Source organism: Callithrix jacchus, chromosome 10, assembly GCF_049354715.1.
Source record: "Callithrix jacchus isolate 240 chromosome 10, calJac240_pri, whole genome shotgun sequence".
NCBI lineage: Eukaryota > Metazoa > Chordata > Mammalia > Primates > Cebidae > Callithrix > Callithrix jacchus.
Window position 1 is genome coordinate 100,626,129 of NC_133511.1, and position 16,884 is coordinate 100,643,012.

At 41.5% G+C, this 16,884-nt stretch overlaps 1 protein-coding gene across 11 annotated transcripts in view; it reads right to left on the bottom strand.

The window, feature by feature from the left end:
- SLC1A2 (solute carrier family 1 member 2) overlaps window positions 1-16,884 on the bottom strand; it is a 165,560-nt gene that overhangs the window by 27,136 nt on the left and 121,540 nt on the right. For all 11 annotated transcript variants that reach the window (XM_035262358.3, XM_078340843.1, XM_078340846.1 and 8 more), the window contains 3 exons: window positions 14,266-14,499; window positions 8,738-8,932; window positions 2,919-3,053 (listed from right to left, as the gene is read on the bottom strand). In XM_035262358.3, coding sequence (XP_035118249.2) covers window positions 2,919-3,053; window positions 8,738-8,932; window positions 14,266-14,499 — 564 coding nt within the window. The remainder of the gene's footprint in view (window positions 1-2,918; window positions 3,054-8,737; window positions 8,933-14,265; window positions 14,500-16,884) is intronic.

A 16,884-nucleotide genomic window follows, 5' to 3' on the forward strand; every position in this document is an offset into this window, starting at 1 on the left:
GCTGAACTCTCCCTTTCTTAGTGCGCCAACCCCACTCAGGTGGAGCCTTCATGGCATAATCACCTTTTAAAGATTTCACCTCTTAATACTGTTACAATGGAAATTAAACATCAACATGAGTTTTAGACTGGACAAATACTCAAACCATAGCCCAGTGGGTGGCCCTAATAAGTGTGTCTTCTCCAGCCTTTCCAACTCTGGGCCTCTCTGCTCCTCCTCCCCACTGTTAGAACTGCTTAGTACAAATTAGGAAGTTGCTTGGAGTTAGGTGAAGTACGCTGACCTGGCCATACAAGCTCAGGAAAGAGACTCAACCCTTCTGACTCCTGGTTTCCTCATCTGGAAATACAACATAGGGCACCTTAAGGATTAAATGGAGACAGATGCAAAGACATTATGGTACCCACCAAATATCAGCCCCTTTTCCTCATTCCTGATCATATTAGTACATTTTTTCCACTTAAGGGCATTTGGATTATAATGGTGGCGGGGGGCGACCTCTATAATAATAATTTTTCAAAAGATGAATCTCGGCCAGGTGCAGTGGCTCACGCCTGTAATCCCAGGACTTTGGGAGGTCAAGGCAGGCAGATCACGAGGTAAAGAGATCAAGACCATCCTGGCTAACATGGTGAAATCCCGTCTCGACTAAAAATACAAAAAATTAGCCGGGTGTGGTGGCACGCACTTGTAGTCCCAGCTACTCAGGAGGCTGAGGCAGGAGAATCACTTGAACCCAGGAGGTGGAGGTTGCAGTGAGCCAAGATCACGCCACTGCGCTTTAGCCTGGACGTCAGAGTGAGACACCATCTCAAAAAAAAAAAAAAAAAAAAGATGAATCTCTAATGGAGGTTTAAATAAGTCCAAGAAGAAACAAGGCAATATTGTTGCAGCAGGCGAGGGACCCTCAATGACGACACACATTGAAAAGACTTGAGAGGCAGAGTCAAGGGTTTAAGTAAGCAACAAGTCATGGGGAAAGCCAGCAGAATTTAAATGGCTTCCTTTGTCTTTTTTCTCACATGGAAGGACCCTAATTATCACACGGCAACAAGGTGGTTAAGAGTAGCACATGGTTATTGAGCCCCTACTATGTGCTGTATGTGGTTTCTGGCTCTTAAAATCAATGGCAATAAATGTCAGAAAATTTGTTACTGGCAAGTGAGGTAGTTTGAAAAATAAGCATGGGCACTTTAGCCTTGGGCCTCTGGGCCACCACTTGTCACTCTGTACCTCTAACATTGAAGGCTGTCATTGCTGGAGGACCTATCATTTAACTCCAACGCTGGACAGGAGGCATCAGTGTACATCTCACAGAACATCAGAACCCAGGTGGACACTTAGAGGGGATCCATTCTAACCCCCCTATCAAGGACCATCTGGTTAGACTTGCCCACCTTTGTGAATGGGCAGTGAGTCTTCTACATGAGGCAAATGTCCTTCACTGGGATAGGTAGCTGAACTGCCATACATGGCCAAGTTCATGTTTTTCTGAATGGGAGGCTATCCATCTTGCTCATCATCTTTTACCACCCCCTGCCTCCAAGAGTACCACGCATACATCCTTGCACTCCTGGTAGCCTCATTGCCTCTGTGAAGGCTGGCCTTGATTGTAATGTCATGTTTCCCCCTCTACTTACATATACCTGAGAAGCTTTTACCTACTGGTTATGGTTCAGCTTAGCTACACTGCTTTTAGATGCTTGAATGTGACCATAAACGAGAACTTGGCAGACTCCAGAAGCAGGCAGGTCCAGGGTTGACTCTCTGCCACTCCCAGGCCCCTTTACCTCTATAAACCTCAGTGTCCTCATCTATAAAGTGGGAATAATAATGTGGAAATTTCAAGGTTGTTAAAGAGGAAAATGTAAAGTGCTGGTCTAGTAGCTGGCACTTAGTGAACACTCAAATTCAGTTCCCATTTTCATGTTTCTTGATATTCTCTGTTCTGTCCTTCCCTTCTTGACTAGGATGAAGGCCTCTCTCTACCACTGTGCTTATATGTGTGTGCCATGTTTTAGTCACTTCATTGAAGTGTAATTTACATACAACAAAATGTACCCATTTTAAGTGCATGGTTTGAAGCATTTTGACAAATGTAGACACCTGTGCATATCTATGCATATGGAACATTTCTGTCACTCCCAAAGGTTTCCTTCTGAGTTAATCTCTATGCCCCTATACCTGGCCCTAAGAAACCCCTCATCTCTTTATTTTTATTTTATTTATTTATTTATTATTTTGAGACGAAGTCTCACTCTGTCCCCTAGGCTAGAGGGCAGTGGCACAGTCTCGCCTCACTGCAACCTCCACCTCCCAGGTTCAAGCCATTCTTCTGCCTCAGCCTCTCGAGTAGTTGGGATTACAGGTGCATGCCACCACTCCTGGCTAATTTTTTGTATTTTTAGTAGAGGCGGGGTTTCACCATGTTGGGCAGGGTGGTCTCCAAAGCCTGACCTCAGATGATCCACCTGCCTTGGCCTCCCAAAGTGCTGGGATTATAGGCATAAGCCACAGTGCCCAGCCCCAACTGATCTCTTTCTATTGCTATGTGTTACATTGTCTTTTCTTAGAGCTTCATATAAATGGAATCATACAGTACATATTCCTTAGTGTCTGGCGCCATTCATTCAATATAATGTTCTGAGATTCTTTGAATGCATCAGTAGCTGGTTCCTTATTATTGTGCTTTTAACTTTGCATCACAATTTATCTGATTCCTCCACTAGACTGTGAGGCCTTCAAAGATTTCATTTTTTTCTTCTTTGGTTCTCAAATAGGTATCCAGTAAATGTGAGAGGGAAGGAGCAAGGAAGAGTAAGGGCATTGCCATGGGGATTGGCTGCAACCTTTCCATCTGTCCATCCCTGGGAGGCAGTACTCTCAGTCCCAGCAGAACCCCATCCACAGGCACTTACAGCAGCCAGTCCACAGCCACCAGCAGGCTGATGTCCTCTGTTGGCAGGCCCACAGCTGTCAGAATGAGGAGCATGGTGACCAGCCCGGCACTGGGGATACTGGCCGCGCCGACGCTTGCCAGGGTGGCTGTGAGGCTACGAGAACAGAGAAGTCCAGGTCATGGGAATGGAAAGAATCTTAGCAAAACCAATTCTGGCAATTTTAAGCTCTAATTTTCCTGCAGCCATAAATTTCACCCCCCAAACCCCTCCCCTCCCCAACTCTCCACCAAGAAATAGAGGAATCTAAAGTAACAAGGCTCAGGAATTAGGGATTAAGGCCTATTTGGATTCTGCTCAATTATGATATAAGCTTATAAATTCATGGATTGGAGCCTTATTCCCATCATGCTATCCAATTAGTCTAATATATCACAGGGCTCAAATAAGGTAAGCATAACTCTAAAAGCAGGCAATGAAATATTAAAGAAGAAAAACAAATCACCCTTAATCCTCCCATGGAAATACAACTGCATTCATTTCTGCTTACACTTTTATGCCTCTGTGCGCACCAGAGACTACGTGGCAAGGGTCTGAGAAGGCCATTGCCAAGGTTAACATGAGAACTCAGAATAGCAAATATCCAGACCCAACCGAGTGGACATCAGGGGAAGAAATCAACAGATTCCAAATGACAGTAAGCATCAGGCACCTGGACGCCTCACCATGGGCTGCAAAATACATTATTCAGAAAGAGGATGCCAAGAAATGATAATGAAGGAGAAGGATGCTTTCTTTCTGAAGCATCTCATCAGTTCTTTCCAAGCAATGCCAGGGGCACACCCAGCACCATTCTGAAGTTTGTCTCTGGGAGAGCGTTAATCTAGAGTTCAAGTGCACTGTCTTGACACCAGGGAGCCTGCTGTGGTCCAGCAAAAAGCAATCACTCTTTTTTTCTTCTTTTCTGGATGCCATTTATACAAAGCTGTCATATCAAAATGTAAGATTACTTTGGAAATATGGATTCCTAAGTTTTTTTTGTGGGTTTCAAAAGGCAAGGGGGCCTGCTTTCTTTGTGATTGTGAAATCCTAGAAATTTTATAAGCTGAGAGGTAACCTTTCAAATTGTCTAAACTAAATCCACGCCATCAGTGTGATCAAGCACAGAATCCTGGGGTCTTATCATCGGGAGGGACCTGAATATACCTAGTCTTATGTGTACCTAGATGAAGTTCCCTGGAGAGCCTGTGGTTTGAGCTGTTTTTCCCGTATTGCCATCTTTCCCAGGTTTAGGCCCCTCCTTGCATAAACCCTTCCCTAGGTGTGATCTTCAGACCCCATCCATGACTTTGCCTCCCCCACCAATGTGGAGCTGGTGTCAGAGCTCAGATAACTCCAATTTCCTTGAATCCATCCGGGTCACTGGAGGTACAGTATGGAGTGCTCATCAGTGAAAGTTCTGCAACAACCTGAGTTCAAATTCTAGCTCTGCCACTTAATAACCACATGACTACTGCCAACTTAACCTCTCTGTGCTTGATTTCTCATCGGTAAAGAGGAGATAGTAATGGTATCTCGCTCATGGGGTGGTCAGAAGCTTTCAGGAGCTAATAAATTGAAAAGCACTTAGAAGAGGCCGGGCACATTGCACCCCCCCCCCTCCGCCCAGTAAATGTGAATTGTTTTTCTTATCAAGAAATCTGTACAGGACCAGGCTGCTTGCAATGAAAACTTTCCCTCAAGCCCCAAGAGCTGGAAGATGGGAATTCTCAACCATTTCCCAAACATACAGAACACCAGGGAAGGGGAACTCCCCAAGTTCCAACAGTCTTGACCTTGACTGTATTACTTACAGCATCAGTTGCTCTGAGTCACTCCTGCATATCCCTTTGCACTGTGGCCAATTATCTGGTTATCTTTTGGTTGTGTGAGACAAAGTCTTATAAAGATAATTCTTCCTAGAAGTTGCTTTCCCCTCTTTTCCTCCACCCTAATATTACCCTCACCCTGCCGTGGACATCGTGTCTGTCTGTGAAATTCTAAGCCCTGCCAGAGCTCCTTGGGCAGTGATTTTCTCTGCCTCGCCTCATTGCTTTCTGCTTTGCCTGGGCTTCTACTACCCTGGCTCACTTCTCTAGGGTTCCTGGAAGCTGTCAAGATACCAGACACAAAATATCAGATGAGACCCTCACAGTAGCCCTGCAAGGGAAATACATGGGAACACCTGCTTTCACCAGGAGGAAAACATAGATAGGATGGGTGGAGAAATTTAGGTCACACAGTTTGAACATGGTCTGCTGGGCTTTGAAGAGTGGTCTGCTTGATTTCAATGCCATGCTGGCCCTTCATGGCCTGGATCTCTCCCTATATTGAAATTCCATGAATTAATAATAATGCTGAGAATTCCTAATCACTATTTTCCTACATGCAGTGAAAGGAGAGGATGAAGAATTTACTTGGAAGTGCAGCACGAACACAGATTTGGCTATTTTCCTCCAAATAAACTGCAGGCATGAAGCATATACACCCGTAGTGTGTGGCCCAGAGGTAGTCCTTGAGGGGTCTACAATTTAGGAGGATTTAACTGAACTCACCCAGAGGCCAGAGATTTAAACGTGTATGGTAAAACTCATCTTTTTTCAAGTGAAAATGTTCAGTAGTATCGCTGTTAATATGAGAAAAACCCTGCATAGATAAATTTATATAATTTAAGCACAAATGCAATCACTCACTGGTCCATTCTCCCAACTCAAAGTTCCCATCTAATAGTGGGAACTTAATGGAAAACATGGTTACCATCTTGACCAAGAGTTGAGGGACAAGAAATTACCTTTGCTTGCAAAAGACTTCATTAAGAAGCCCTTTTCATCTTTGAGAATTAAAGTAAGGGAGGTTAGCAGTCTCATGTGATATCTGTTAGGACATAATGTAGAGAGGCTTGATCTTCTGACCTAAAGTACATTTTCCATTGTCAGTAACATCATGGTACTCATGATGTCACTGCCACCTTTTCCTTTAATATTCTAGGAGTATTTTGACATCATTAATAATAACATCAGAAGCTAACACTTATTGACAAGTGACGATGAGCCAGGCACCATGTTCTCAGCCACCCTAGAATTTGTTATTGTTCCCATTTTGCAGATGAGAAAACTGAGGATCCCTTATAGTATATAATTCATGGGGTAGTTGTGAAGATTGTATTATATATAAAAATTATTATTTTGCAACCCAACAGTATAGTATAGTGGAGGCAGTGTGTGTAATGGTTAAAAGCACAAACCCCAGAGTGAGGTGGCCTGGGTTCAAACCCCATTTCTGCCTCTTATAAACAGTGTGATCCTGGGCCAATTACCTCATCTTACTCTGCTTCATTTTCTCCATCTGTAAAATATAGAACCCAATCCCTACTTTTTAGGGCTGTTTCTAGGATCACAAATTAAAATTTTTAATTAAAGGAAGCATATGTCAGCATTTGGAAACTTGAATTGTAGTTGTTCCTCTAGATGGCTGTGTGTGATCTATTCTCTGAGCCTCTGTTTCCTTATCTACATATGAGGTGAGATGATTTAGCAAAAGAACCTCTAGGAGATGTTTCAGATGATACATTCTAGCTGATTGAATAAATGTGATTGTTATTTCATGTTTTCATATTATGTGTGTGTGTATGTATTAAACATGGTGAACCTTTTCTTTTCTCTATTTGCTGACTTAGTTGCTAAAGTGAACTCAGATGCATACGGGATATTCATGAAATCTTCTGGAATGGTTATAAGGTGAGAGGAGAAAGCTGTGTTTCTACAAAAATGTCTCTGAGCTGGTTGAATACCTCAGAGTTAGATCAAGCACAGGCTCTGAGGTGGCCATTCCATGGCAGTATCAGCCCCTAGAACACATAGAGGACATGATTAAAGGACACTGGGCAGTCCCTGACTTTGACTTTTTAGCAATCTGAGCATGTAGAGACATCAGACCCAAATGGGCACTGCCTTTTGCGAGAGATCGTTTCCTAAGAGAAGTGGGTCTTCTTAAGAGGGGGCCTGGCCCACTAAGGGCCTACAGGAGAATAGACTGTTGAATAACATGAGCCAACCAGGCATAAGCTTATTACCAAAGTTTCTAATATAGAGGTTGACAGTGCTGCCTGGGGTTTGAAGTGGGAGAAAGAGGCTAGTGCCTTAGCTGGAACCAAAATAATATTGCCTCTTCTAATGCCCAATGGAAAAAATATCAATAAAAACACTATTCTAATGTATTTTTTTTTGAGTCCCAGTTGGAAAGCAGAAATGACCTGTGGTTGAAAGAGGTAAATTTGACTTGTGTCTCTGGCACCCACAGCCATGAGACCTAGGTTTGTCAGATAATTTCTCTGAGCCTCACATGCCTCCTCTGTAAAATGAGGATAATGACTATCTCTTCTCTTCAGGACTGCTGGGCATGTTCAAAGTAATGTATGGAAATAGTCTGCCACCTCAGAGGAACCAAAAGAATGGAGTGGTTATCATCATGGAGGATGAAAGTATGTTCCAGTGTCTACCTCATTCATTTTCTGAAGTGAATCACCCAGGCCTGGGCTGTTCTAATATTTGGAATTCTCTTTCTACTACAAGTATATCTGTCACATGGAATGTGACCCACTTATTCCCTATGTTTTCTGATCCTACAGAATCTTAGAGGGAAAATAAAACTTATAAATTGTTGAGTCCAAGACTGACAAACTCCCATGTGCTAAAGGGCCAAGTTGTGGTGACAGGTGCAGCAGACTAGGCATAAGTAATAGGGAGCAGGGGAGACTGTAGGAAACTGAGGGGCAGCTATCTTATAAGAGGATAAATTTCTAATCTTTCACAACATACTTCAAGCAAACAAAGCAACACTCTGGGCTGGGAGTCCATCCATGAACTACCATCTTGCAGCCCCAAATTTGGAATACCTTCCTTATTTATAGATAAGGAAATTGAGACTGAGAGCAGGGATATGACATAAGTTAAGGCAGAAATTGGCTTCTGGCTTAATTGAAATGTTTCGATGGGTTGGGGGTGCTAATATTAAAGTGATGATTGCAAAAAGCTTCATTTCATGCTATAATGTCTATATAACGTTGAATGGGTTGAAGTCTGATATTTTCAATGACTTAACCTATAAATAAGAAACTGAAGTGTTGGCTTGGCTAATAGGTGTGGTCTTTATGGTGAAGCAATGCGTTTTTAATGATCTCTTAGGAAAATGTTCCTTCTGAATTTTTAAAATGATGAATGCACATAAAAATCACTTTAGTAAAAGCAAAACTATGTGCTATTTATTTGTAATAAAATCTTATATGTCATATTGAGGAACCTCTTCCAGTATTTTGTCATTTCTGCTATCACCCTCTGGTGATGGACTATTGAAGGGAGCATATTTTAGTGAAACAAAAATTGGATCCAGAGTCAGCTGATGTCGGCCTCAGTTACAGTCCTGCCAGATCATTACTGACGCTGACTTTACTCAGTCATGCTGTAGCCATGGACAAACTACCATGCCTCTTGGTGCCTGAGTTTCTTCATCTATTAAATGGGCAAATAAATTACCCTGTCTACATCACAGAATCACTAAAAATCAAATAATATCCAATTTCTAAAGCAAGTTGACATGTGCAATACAAACAGGCAGTAGTAATGAGTCTTTTTTCTTGTCACAATGTTTTCCCTTCGAAGGCGGCCAATAATTCCTCTAATTTTATTCCCTTCATTGTCTTCCACCAGCAGAACTGAAATTCAAGTGGCCTCTGTCACATGGAGTTAGTGTGGAGGGGGAGCAGGGTAGAAGGTTGTTTTTGTGTTTCACCCCACCCTCCTCACCTTACAGTCACAATCTGTCCTCCGTCCAGCACAACACCATTCATTTGGGCTATAAAGATGGCGGCCACGGCTTCGTAAAGGGCTGTACCATCCATGTTAATGGTTGCTCCAACAGGAAGGACAAATCTAGTCACACGCTTATCAATCCCCAGATTTTCTTCCAGGCAACGGAAGGTGACAGGCAATGTTCCAGCACTGAGACCAAAGAGAAAGAGAGAGACAGGGTGATGTCCACTTTAGAGGAGCAGGACAGGGCACAAACTGGAATGTCACTTCCAAGTTTTTCCTGTTTTGTTTCAGTCAAACAATGTAACATGCAGAAAAGCAGTATCTGGAGACAAATTAAAAACTGGTGAGTTGGAGGCTCAAATTCAATCTTATTAAGATGCTAATTGGCAGCAAAATATTTTCGTTGGTTCTAGTTTTAGAGATATACTCAGAATGTCAAGTTTTTTTCTTTTTGACACTGTTTACATCTTGGATTTGATATTGAAATGTATCTGATTGCCCACATTAATTGGGTTGCAAAAAAAAAAAAACAACACCCAAAACAAAAACCACCTATAACAGAAAAGAATCAGCTATCAGCAGTAAAGTGGGATGAGTGATTTTTGAGTAACCCATAATTTCGTGCTAGAAATGCTGTTTCCAATAAAATGACTACATGGATTGTATCCACTCCCTGGAAATTGCCCTGACCTGGGCTTACTAATTTTTACAACAATAAACATGTCCAGCACCCTTCAGCATGAACCTGAGCTTTGAGAAATTCACTGGGGAAACTCACAGATAGTCCAACTCCCCAATATAAGCTTGTGAGCCAATTCTACAGTCACTTCAATGGCATGGAGCAGGAAAGCATATGCTCGGTAGCAAAGCAAAGATTAAACATAAAGTGACTTCACTCCCCACTCCTCCCAGGCCCAGGTTGTGAATTCATGGCCACATGACCCAGCCTCAAAGGCCAGAATTCCTGACATGTTCATATGTTTTCAAAATTGAAGACCAACAAAAATAAGGGTTGCTAAAGGCCAGCAGAATATTATTTCCATGTGGATAGAAGTGCATGGGAGGGTGAGTGGATTTGCTGCAAAGTTTATGTAGAAAGCAATGCAGAACACTCAGACTGCCATGGGAGTCCTTCATGGTTCATCTGCTTGACTTTTTTCTGTTCAAATTTTAGCAAAGTGAATTAGAAAACATGCAATGCAGACAACATTTGGAGGTGTTTTCGCTCTTGCATTTACAGCTTTTGTCAAAGTTCCCTCCTTCTACTGGTCAGAATTAGTGACAAAGCTGGACATAGATCCCCGTAGAAGTCTTGGTTTCTCAAAGAGTCAGAGAAGACCATCTGCTTCATGGAAGCTAAATGAAATGAAGATTCCAGGGCCTATCCAGAACCAACGAATCAGAAGCCCTAAAATAAGGGATGCCCAGATGTGCATCTTATCAAACCACTGGCACACAAGCTCTTAAAACAACCCTAGGAGAGCCAGATTTATCTTACCAGAACATTCTTCGTGATTTCAGGACAGGGTCTGCCTCATTTCTCCTTCTTGGTTTTGGGTAGGAAGAAGAAATGTTTGTTGGGGGACATCTCATAACTAAAATCTTGTAAACCCAGGGCAAAGTTGGAGTCTGGCCTCATTCGCATGCAGGGGATGCCATCAGACCTGGCTTGTTGTCTCAATGAGAGGTCAGTGTCCCTTTCTTCCTCTTACCCAACCCTTTCCTGGGCCCTTTCGAAAGGTTGCCAGGACACCAGGTCTGGTCTGAGCTGATTGCTCAGTTATGGTTGGTGGCCAGGATTCTCAGGACACATCTGGGATTGCTGGAATACATGTATATTTATTATTGCATTCATTTTTCAAAAATGTCATCAAATGGTCTTTGGACAATTAAGTAGACTGGGGAAAATGATTGGTAAGGTATAAAAATATCTTCTATTTCTCTACTGGACAGGATCTCTTTGTGTCTTACAAAACCCACCCACCCGATCAAACTAGGACTTGAGGATTTGAATTTCAAGCTTTCCTGTGTGGATGGGCTGACATTCCACATTGTTTTTTTGACTTCTGCCTCCATGGACATGTGACCGTCTTCAAATGTTGCTAATAATAACTGTGAGATATTTGAAATGCTTATTTTTTTCCATATTAAACAGCCTGCACTGAAGTTGGAGGGATGAGGACAGTCAGTCTCAGGCCACCCCTCCATCTGTCCTCCCTGACACCAGCCTCTGGAACCATTGAGAAAAGCCTGTCAACTACCCACAACATCTTTATTCTATACAAGGGTCAAGGAGGCAGGAAGGATACTTAGTGGGCTGTCACTGGGTTTCGCATTTTTTCTTCTTTGTGACCACAATGGCAAAGAAACTTTGAGTTAATTCTTGGTATATGACTCATGACACACGGCCTTTTAAAAAAAGAAATTCCACATCCAGGCAAAAGCCACATTTTAACTAAATATTAAAACCACATTTTTTTTTTTCCCAAATGAAATACAGGGTTAGGAGAAGAAATTGGTCTCATATTTGCAGCCTTGGTTGGATAATCTGAGCATTTGTCTCTGATTTAAATACAAATTTGGGCCATCCAAATCCCCTTAAGATTCACCTTGTCTTATAAAGTTACTGAAACAATAGTCTAGTCATTCAAAAGAAAATAACAATAATGTTTTTGAAATAGTTTAAAGATCTAAACCATAAAGGTATTGGAAGAAAATAAAAAGTCATATTGTATTAACTTGGAAAAACTATTCCTAAGCAAAATCTAAATTCCAAATTCTAAAGAAAAGTATTGACAGCTTGACTAAGCACAAATTTAAAACTTCTAGAGGCAAAAAGCACAGTAAATTTTTAAGACAAATGTCAAGGGCAGAGGAGCATTATTGGCAAGAAGTGACACATGAGCTAATATTCTTATACAAAAAGAGAGCTTAAAAATCAATCAGGAAGGGACAAATACCCCAACAGGAAAATGACCAAGTTCACAAACAATTCTCAAGGCAGGGGAAAGGGGAGGGGAAAGAGAAGTAAAGATAGGCATATCTCATGAGATTACTTTTCACCAATAGGATTGAAAAGCATCAAAGTGACCAGTAGTATCCAGAGCTGGCAAGTAAGTGGGGAAGGGCACACCCTCAAACCCCAGTTAATGGGAACATACAATAATAAATTTTTCTGAATAGCAATCTGGCAACGTACTTCAAAATCGTCAATGTGCATACCATTTGACTCTGAAATTCCACTTATCCTGAGGGGATCATCAAACTTGCAGAGATGTGTGTGTAAGGATGTTTGTCACAGCTTTGTTTAATAGACATGCCTTAAATGTACAATATCACTGAGGTTGGGATGGGGTGGGGTTTGCACTGCAGTACATACAGAGGATTATTTTGCAGTTTAAAAAATAGTAGTAGAGTCTATTGCAGTAGATACAACTTTTATGATATGTTGACCAGTAAAAAAAAAAAAGCTGTTTGTAAAATTATACACACACACACACACACACACACACACACACACACACACATAAATAGTAAGAGCTGGAAAGGTATATAACTAATAAATAATTAAAAGGTTATGACCAGTTATCACCAGGTGATAGAATAATTGGCAAAGCTCATTTTCTTCTTCAAAATTGTATTCACTGCCTGAACTTTTTCACAATCAGCCTGCGGAAATTTAATTTAATTTTTGTTTTCTGGTTATGAGCCTCATATGAGATAAAGTATGAGATACGAGGCTCACAACCAGAAAACAAAAATACAATTAAAAACCAGGTTGTCCCCCCACTCCCCCTGATTTTTTTTTCCAAATGGAGAAGATCTGTATGGAGATACTTAGTCATGGGAAATTTATAAAACAAAGAAGGAAATTTTGAAGTATTTGCCTTCATCTTTGGAAACTGGGTGCAGAATCTAGATCCCTAAGATTGTATATATTCCAGCTTTGCCTGAAACCCCATTTTCTACTAGCGCCGAATCCTCATTGATTTGCAAGATGCAAATTTAATTTGACTTTCCAGGTAGTCACCATCATAGGTCTGTTAGGTTGCTTAAGGGAAACCTGACTGTCTGCTCAGTAGCTGGAGCAGCAGGCCCTGCTGTGTCACGGAGTGGCAGCTCACTGGAAGTGCATGGGCACAGGTTCTGCAGCAAGAACCTGATGATGAGCTACGGGTTTCAGAATTTGCTTGCCTCCCTGCCACCTGTTTCATGATTCAGTCTTAGTTTTGTGACCCAAGGACATGTGTGCAGAAATAAAGCAATGATTGCAAGCTGAAAATAAAACACTAGTCTTAAAAATTCTCAATTGTAAGGCTGGCCTGCCTTCCTTCCTTCCTTCCTTCCTTCCTTCCTTCCTTCCTTCCTTCCTTCCTTCCTTCCTTCCTTCCCTTCCTCCCTGCCTTCCTTCCCTCCCTCCCTGTCTTCCTTCCCTCCCTCCCTCTTTCTCTCTTTTTCCCTCTTCTCCTCTCTTCTCCTCTCCTCTCCTCTTCTCTCTCCCTCCCTCCCTTCCTTCTTTTCTTTCTTTCTTGATGGAACCTCACTTTGTTGCCCAGAGTGGAGTGCCGTGGCACAATCTCAGCTCACTGCAACCTCTGCCTCAAGCTATTCTCCTGCCACAGACTCCTGAGTATCTGGGACTACAGAAACCTGTCACTGCCCCCAGCTAATTGTTGTATTTTTAGTAGAGATGGGGTTTCACCATGTTAGCCAGACTGGTCTCAAACTCCTGACCTCAAGCGATCTGCCTGCCTCGGCCTCTCAAAGTGCTGGGATTACAGGCATGAGCCACAGTACCCAGCCCAGTTGTAAGCCATTTCTTACGTATTTCTTCTTGTTCATTTTCTGGGTTGTTTTTGTTAGATTCAGTCCAAGATAATATTCCAAAAAATGATTTTTCTCTGCATATCTCTGGGGTCCTCTTTGGCTTTCTAGGCACTGGAACTAGGTAATATATGGGGAACTGATTCTTCATCAATGCCAAGTTAACTCTGGAGAAAGATAATCCATTAGAGGTTCATATCGAGGTCAAAGACTTGGCTGAATTTTGTCAGAAAAATCTCACCTAACATACCATTTACTTTGTAAAAGCTATTCTCCTACTTCTGAAAATTTATTTGCCAAAATCTTCAGGGTAATATTCTGCGATAGCATTTTCCAAATCACAGGTGAAATATTAATTGAAAAGCATCCTGTTAAACTCCCTTTGGAAGACATTTAAAACTAAATTAATGATACAAGTGGAAAATTAGGCATGCAAACAAATAGCATGCATTTATCTGAAAAATTTAATGTGAGATCATATTTCCAATATAGTTGCAAAGCAGCAAAAATGTTCATCAGAAGGCTCAGAAGATCCTAGAAGGAGCCAAAAATTCAAAGCATTCACCTTTTCCAGAAGATCTTAGCAATGTGTGCCAAGTGTTCTTGTTGAACTTTGTGATGGGAGAGTTTTAAGAAACAAGAAGTGGCAAAGAGGGCAAAAGAGTGAACAAAGAGAAAGGTGATTTGTTCTCTACCTGGAAGCGGTGCCCAGAGCAGTGATCCAAGCTTGGAAAATGCCAGCAAAAAAGGAGAAGGGGTTTTTCCTGGTCACTACAAAGTAAATCAAGGGAAGAAAGATGCCCCCGTGGATGATGAGGCCTATGATCACTGTTACCATGTACATTCCCAGCTGCCTAGCAACCACTTCTAAGTCCTTGATTGCAATGATCTTCCCACAGATCAGGCAGGCGATACCCAGGGGAGAGTACCTGAAAAACACAAAAGAGAAAAACAGCAATGAAGAGATCATTATGGGATTCAGAACCTGGGCTTCCTCTGTACCTCACCCTGAGGAAAACACTTGGCTTTACTGTAGCAAAAAAAATAAAGAGTTTTGCTGAGAGAGAGGGTCATGAGATTTTACAGATGTTACTTTTTACTTTATCTCAACTTCCTTAACCAAAATCTGTTTTTTGAATCCAGTGGCACCTGCTCTGCTGAAAAGTCCAAAGGCAAACTCTGTTGCTACGGTGAATTCTACGAATAAAGGAGAGACCGTCTTTTAGCTTTGCTGTCAAGTTCACAGTGAGAGACCCAGGTGTGTCGCTGGGAATCTTGGTTTGATTTGGGTTCTTCAGTTCTTTCCTAGAAGTTTGGGAATGACTTTTGAGCTTTTTAGAAAGCTGTAAACTGGAATTTGTAAATTTGCATTGTTTTTGCCTTGGAAGATAGGGAATATATTAAAATGAGAGAAAGAGTAAGAGAGAGAGAGAGAGGGAGAGAGAGAGAGAGAGAAACAAGGAAACCATTTGAGCCAAAATATACATTTAGAGAAAGGTGGTTTTATGACTTCTAAGTCTGAAAGTATTTTTTCCATACAATGCCGGCGACTTTCATTGTGTTTTAAGCACTATGGTGAGAGCTGCTCACACAGTTCGTCACTTAATTCTTACCACAACTCGAAAATCTAGGTGTCATTATTGCTACTAGGCAAATAACGAAACTGAGGTTAAGAAAAGCTTAACCTCAGTTAAGTTAAGCTTAATCAGCCCAAGACCAGGAAACCAGGAAATGAGAGAACATCTCAGGTCTGTGAAACTCCCAACTGGGGGATTTTCCCAACCAAGATAAGCCACTTTCGCTTAGTGAGAAATCACAGCTCTTTGTAGATAAGCAATTTACCATATACTAATTCCTATATAAACTGATATTACAGTTCTATCTTATTATTACTTTATAAAGAGTTTGGAAACTACTCACTCTTGGGAAAGCTAACTATTTTCTCTCTCAATCCAAATATGTTCTTCCCATATTTGCTAAAATCCTTTATTATCCAGAATGGTGTTGTTAGGGCATTAATTTGTTCAGCCTGTGACAGTTTCTGGCTGACATGAAAATATTTGTGGGAAGGTTGATACCTTATTAAAAATTAACAAACTTAAGAGAAAGACTATGGGGAAAATGAAGTCCCAGATAAGGCTTCCAGCAGGGGTCAGGGAGTCAGGAAAGGCTGCTGTAATTGTAAGATCTGTACAGACTTGCAGTTGTGCCTGGAGAAAACACTTCCCTGGGTTAAAGAAAAAAACATGAGTAGTAGATGAGAGACACATGTGTGACGATTACATAAGACATGGTGCTCGTCTCATCACTTATCAGCTATTAGTATGTGACCATGGTTTGTGGCTTATTCTCATTTTACAGATATGGATGTCAAGGCTCAGAGAGGCTAACTCCAACCTTACGGATTTGTTGCGAGGATTAAAGATTTGAGTATGCATATATGTGTGCTGCTAAGAACCCCTCTCGCATCTCTGTCATTACCATTATTTCTCTGAGTCCCGACAAAGGAATTCTTTGTAGGTTCTGTTTTCACACATGTATCCCATGTCCTCTCCTCACTCATGCTTAATAAGTCTGAGTTAATGATGCTTTCTAGAACATCTCATGGGATACCCAATTGCAAGATGATTTTATAGCAAAATATTCTCTCAAGAGGAACCTAATCCTGAAGGAACTGATCTGTAACTGACACAAATTAGTTAAACATTGGTATAGCTGCTCTCTTCACATATGAGCACCTGGCCTGAAGCTTCCACATTTCCTTTCTGTGGGGTGCAGGCTGGCCAAGTTTGAGGATTGCTTCCCTAGACATTAGGGAGTCTGAGACAAACCTGTGCTCATGTCATTAAACCCTTGGCTCTCTCACCAGTTTATATTCTGCTGGTGTGCCCATAGTCACAACATCTCATATATTATCAAGGTAGTCTCAGGAACCAGCACTTTGTTCACCGAGACTGTAAATAACTAAGCAGAATGCACCTTCCTATAAAGCCAAAAAGCATTTATCTTCATAAACCAAGATATCAATTCTTTACTAAGCACCAAGCATCTTTTAGAGATGTCCAGAAAAACACAACTATAAGCTGTTCTGGGTGTCATTCAATTTTCCTTCTCTCCTGGGACAAGCAATTTGTAGAATGGAGAGAAAATGCTTTCAAGGCTCTTGGCTAAAAAAAGACTAGCTAGAGCATCTCCTGGAGAACGCATTTCAGCCACAGACAGATGGACTAGAGAGAGGTAACAATTTACCTCTGGGGTACTTAGCCAGCTGGGAAAAGCATGAGCTTCTATTGTAAGTGGAGAGTGTTAATCAA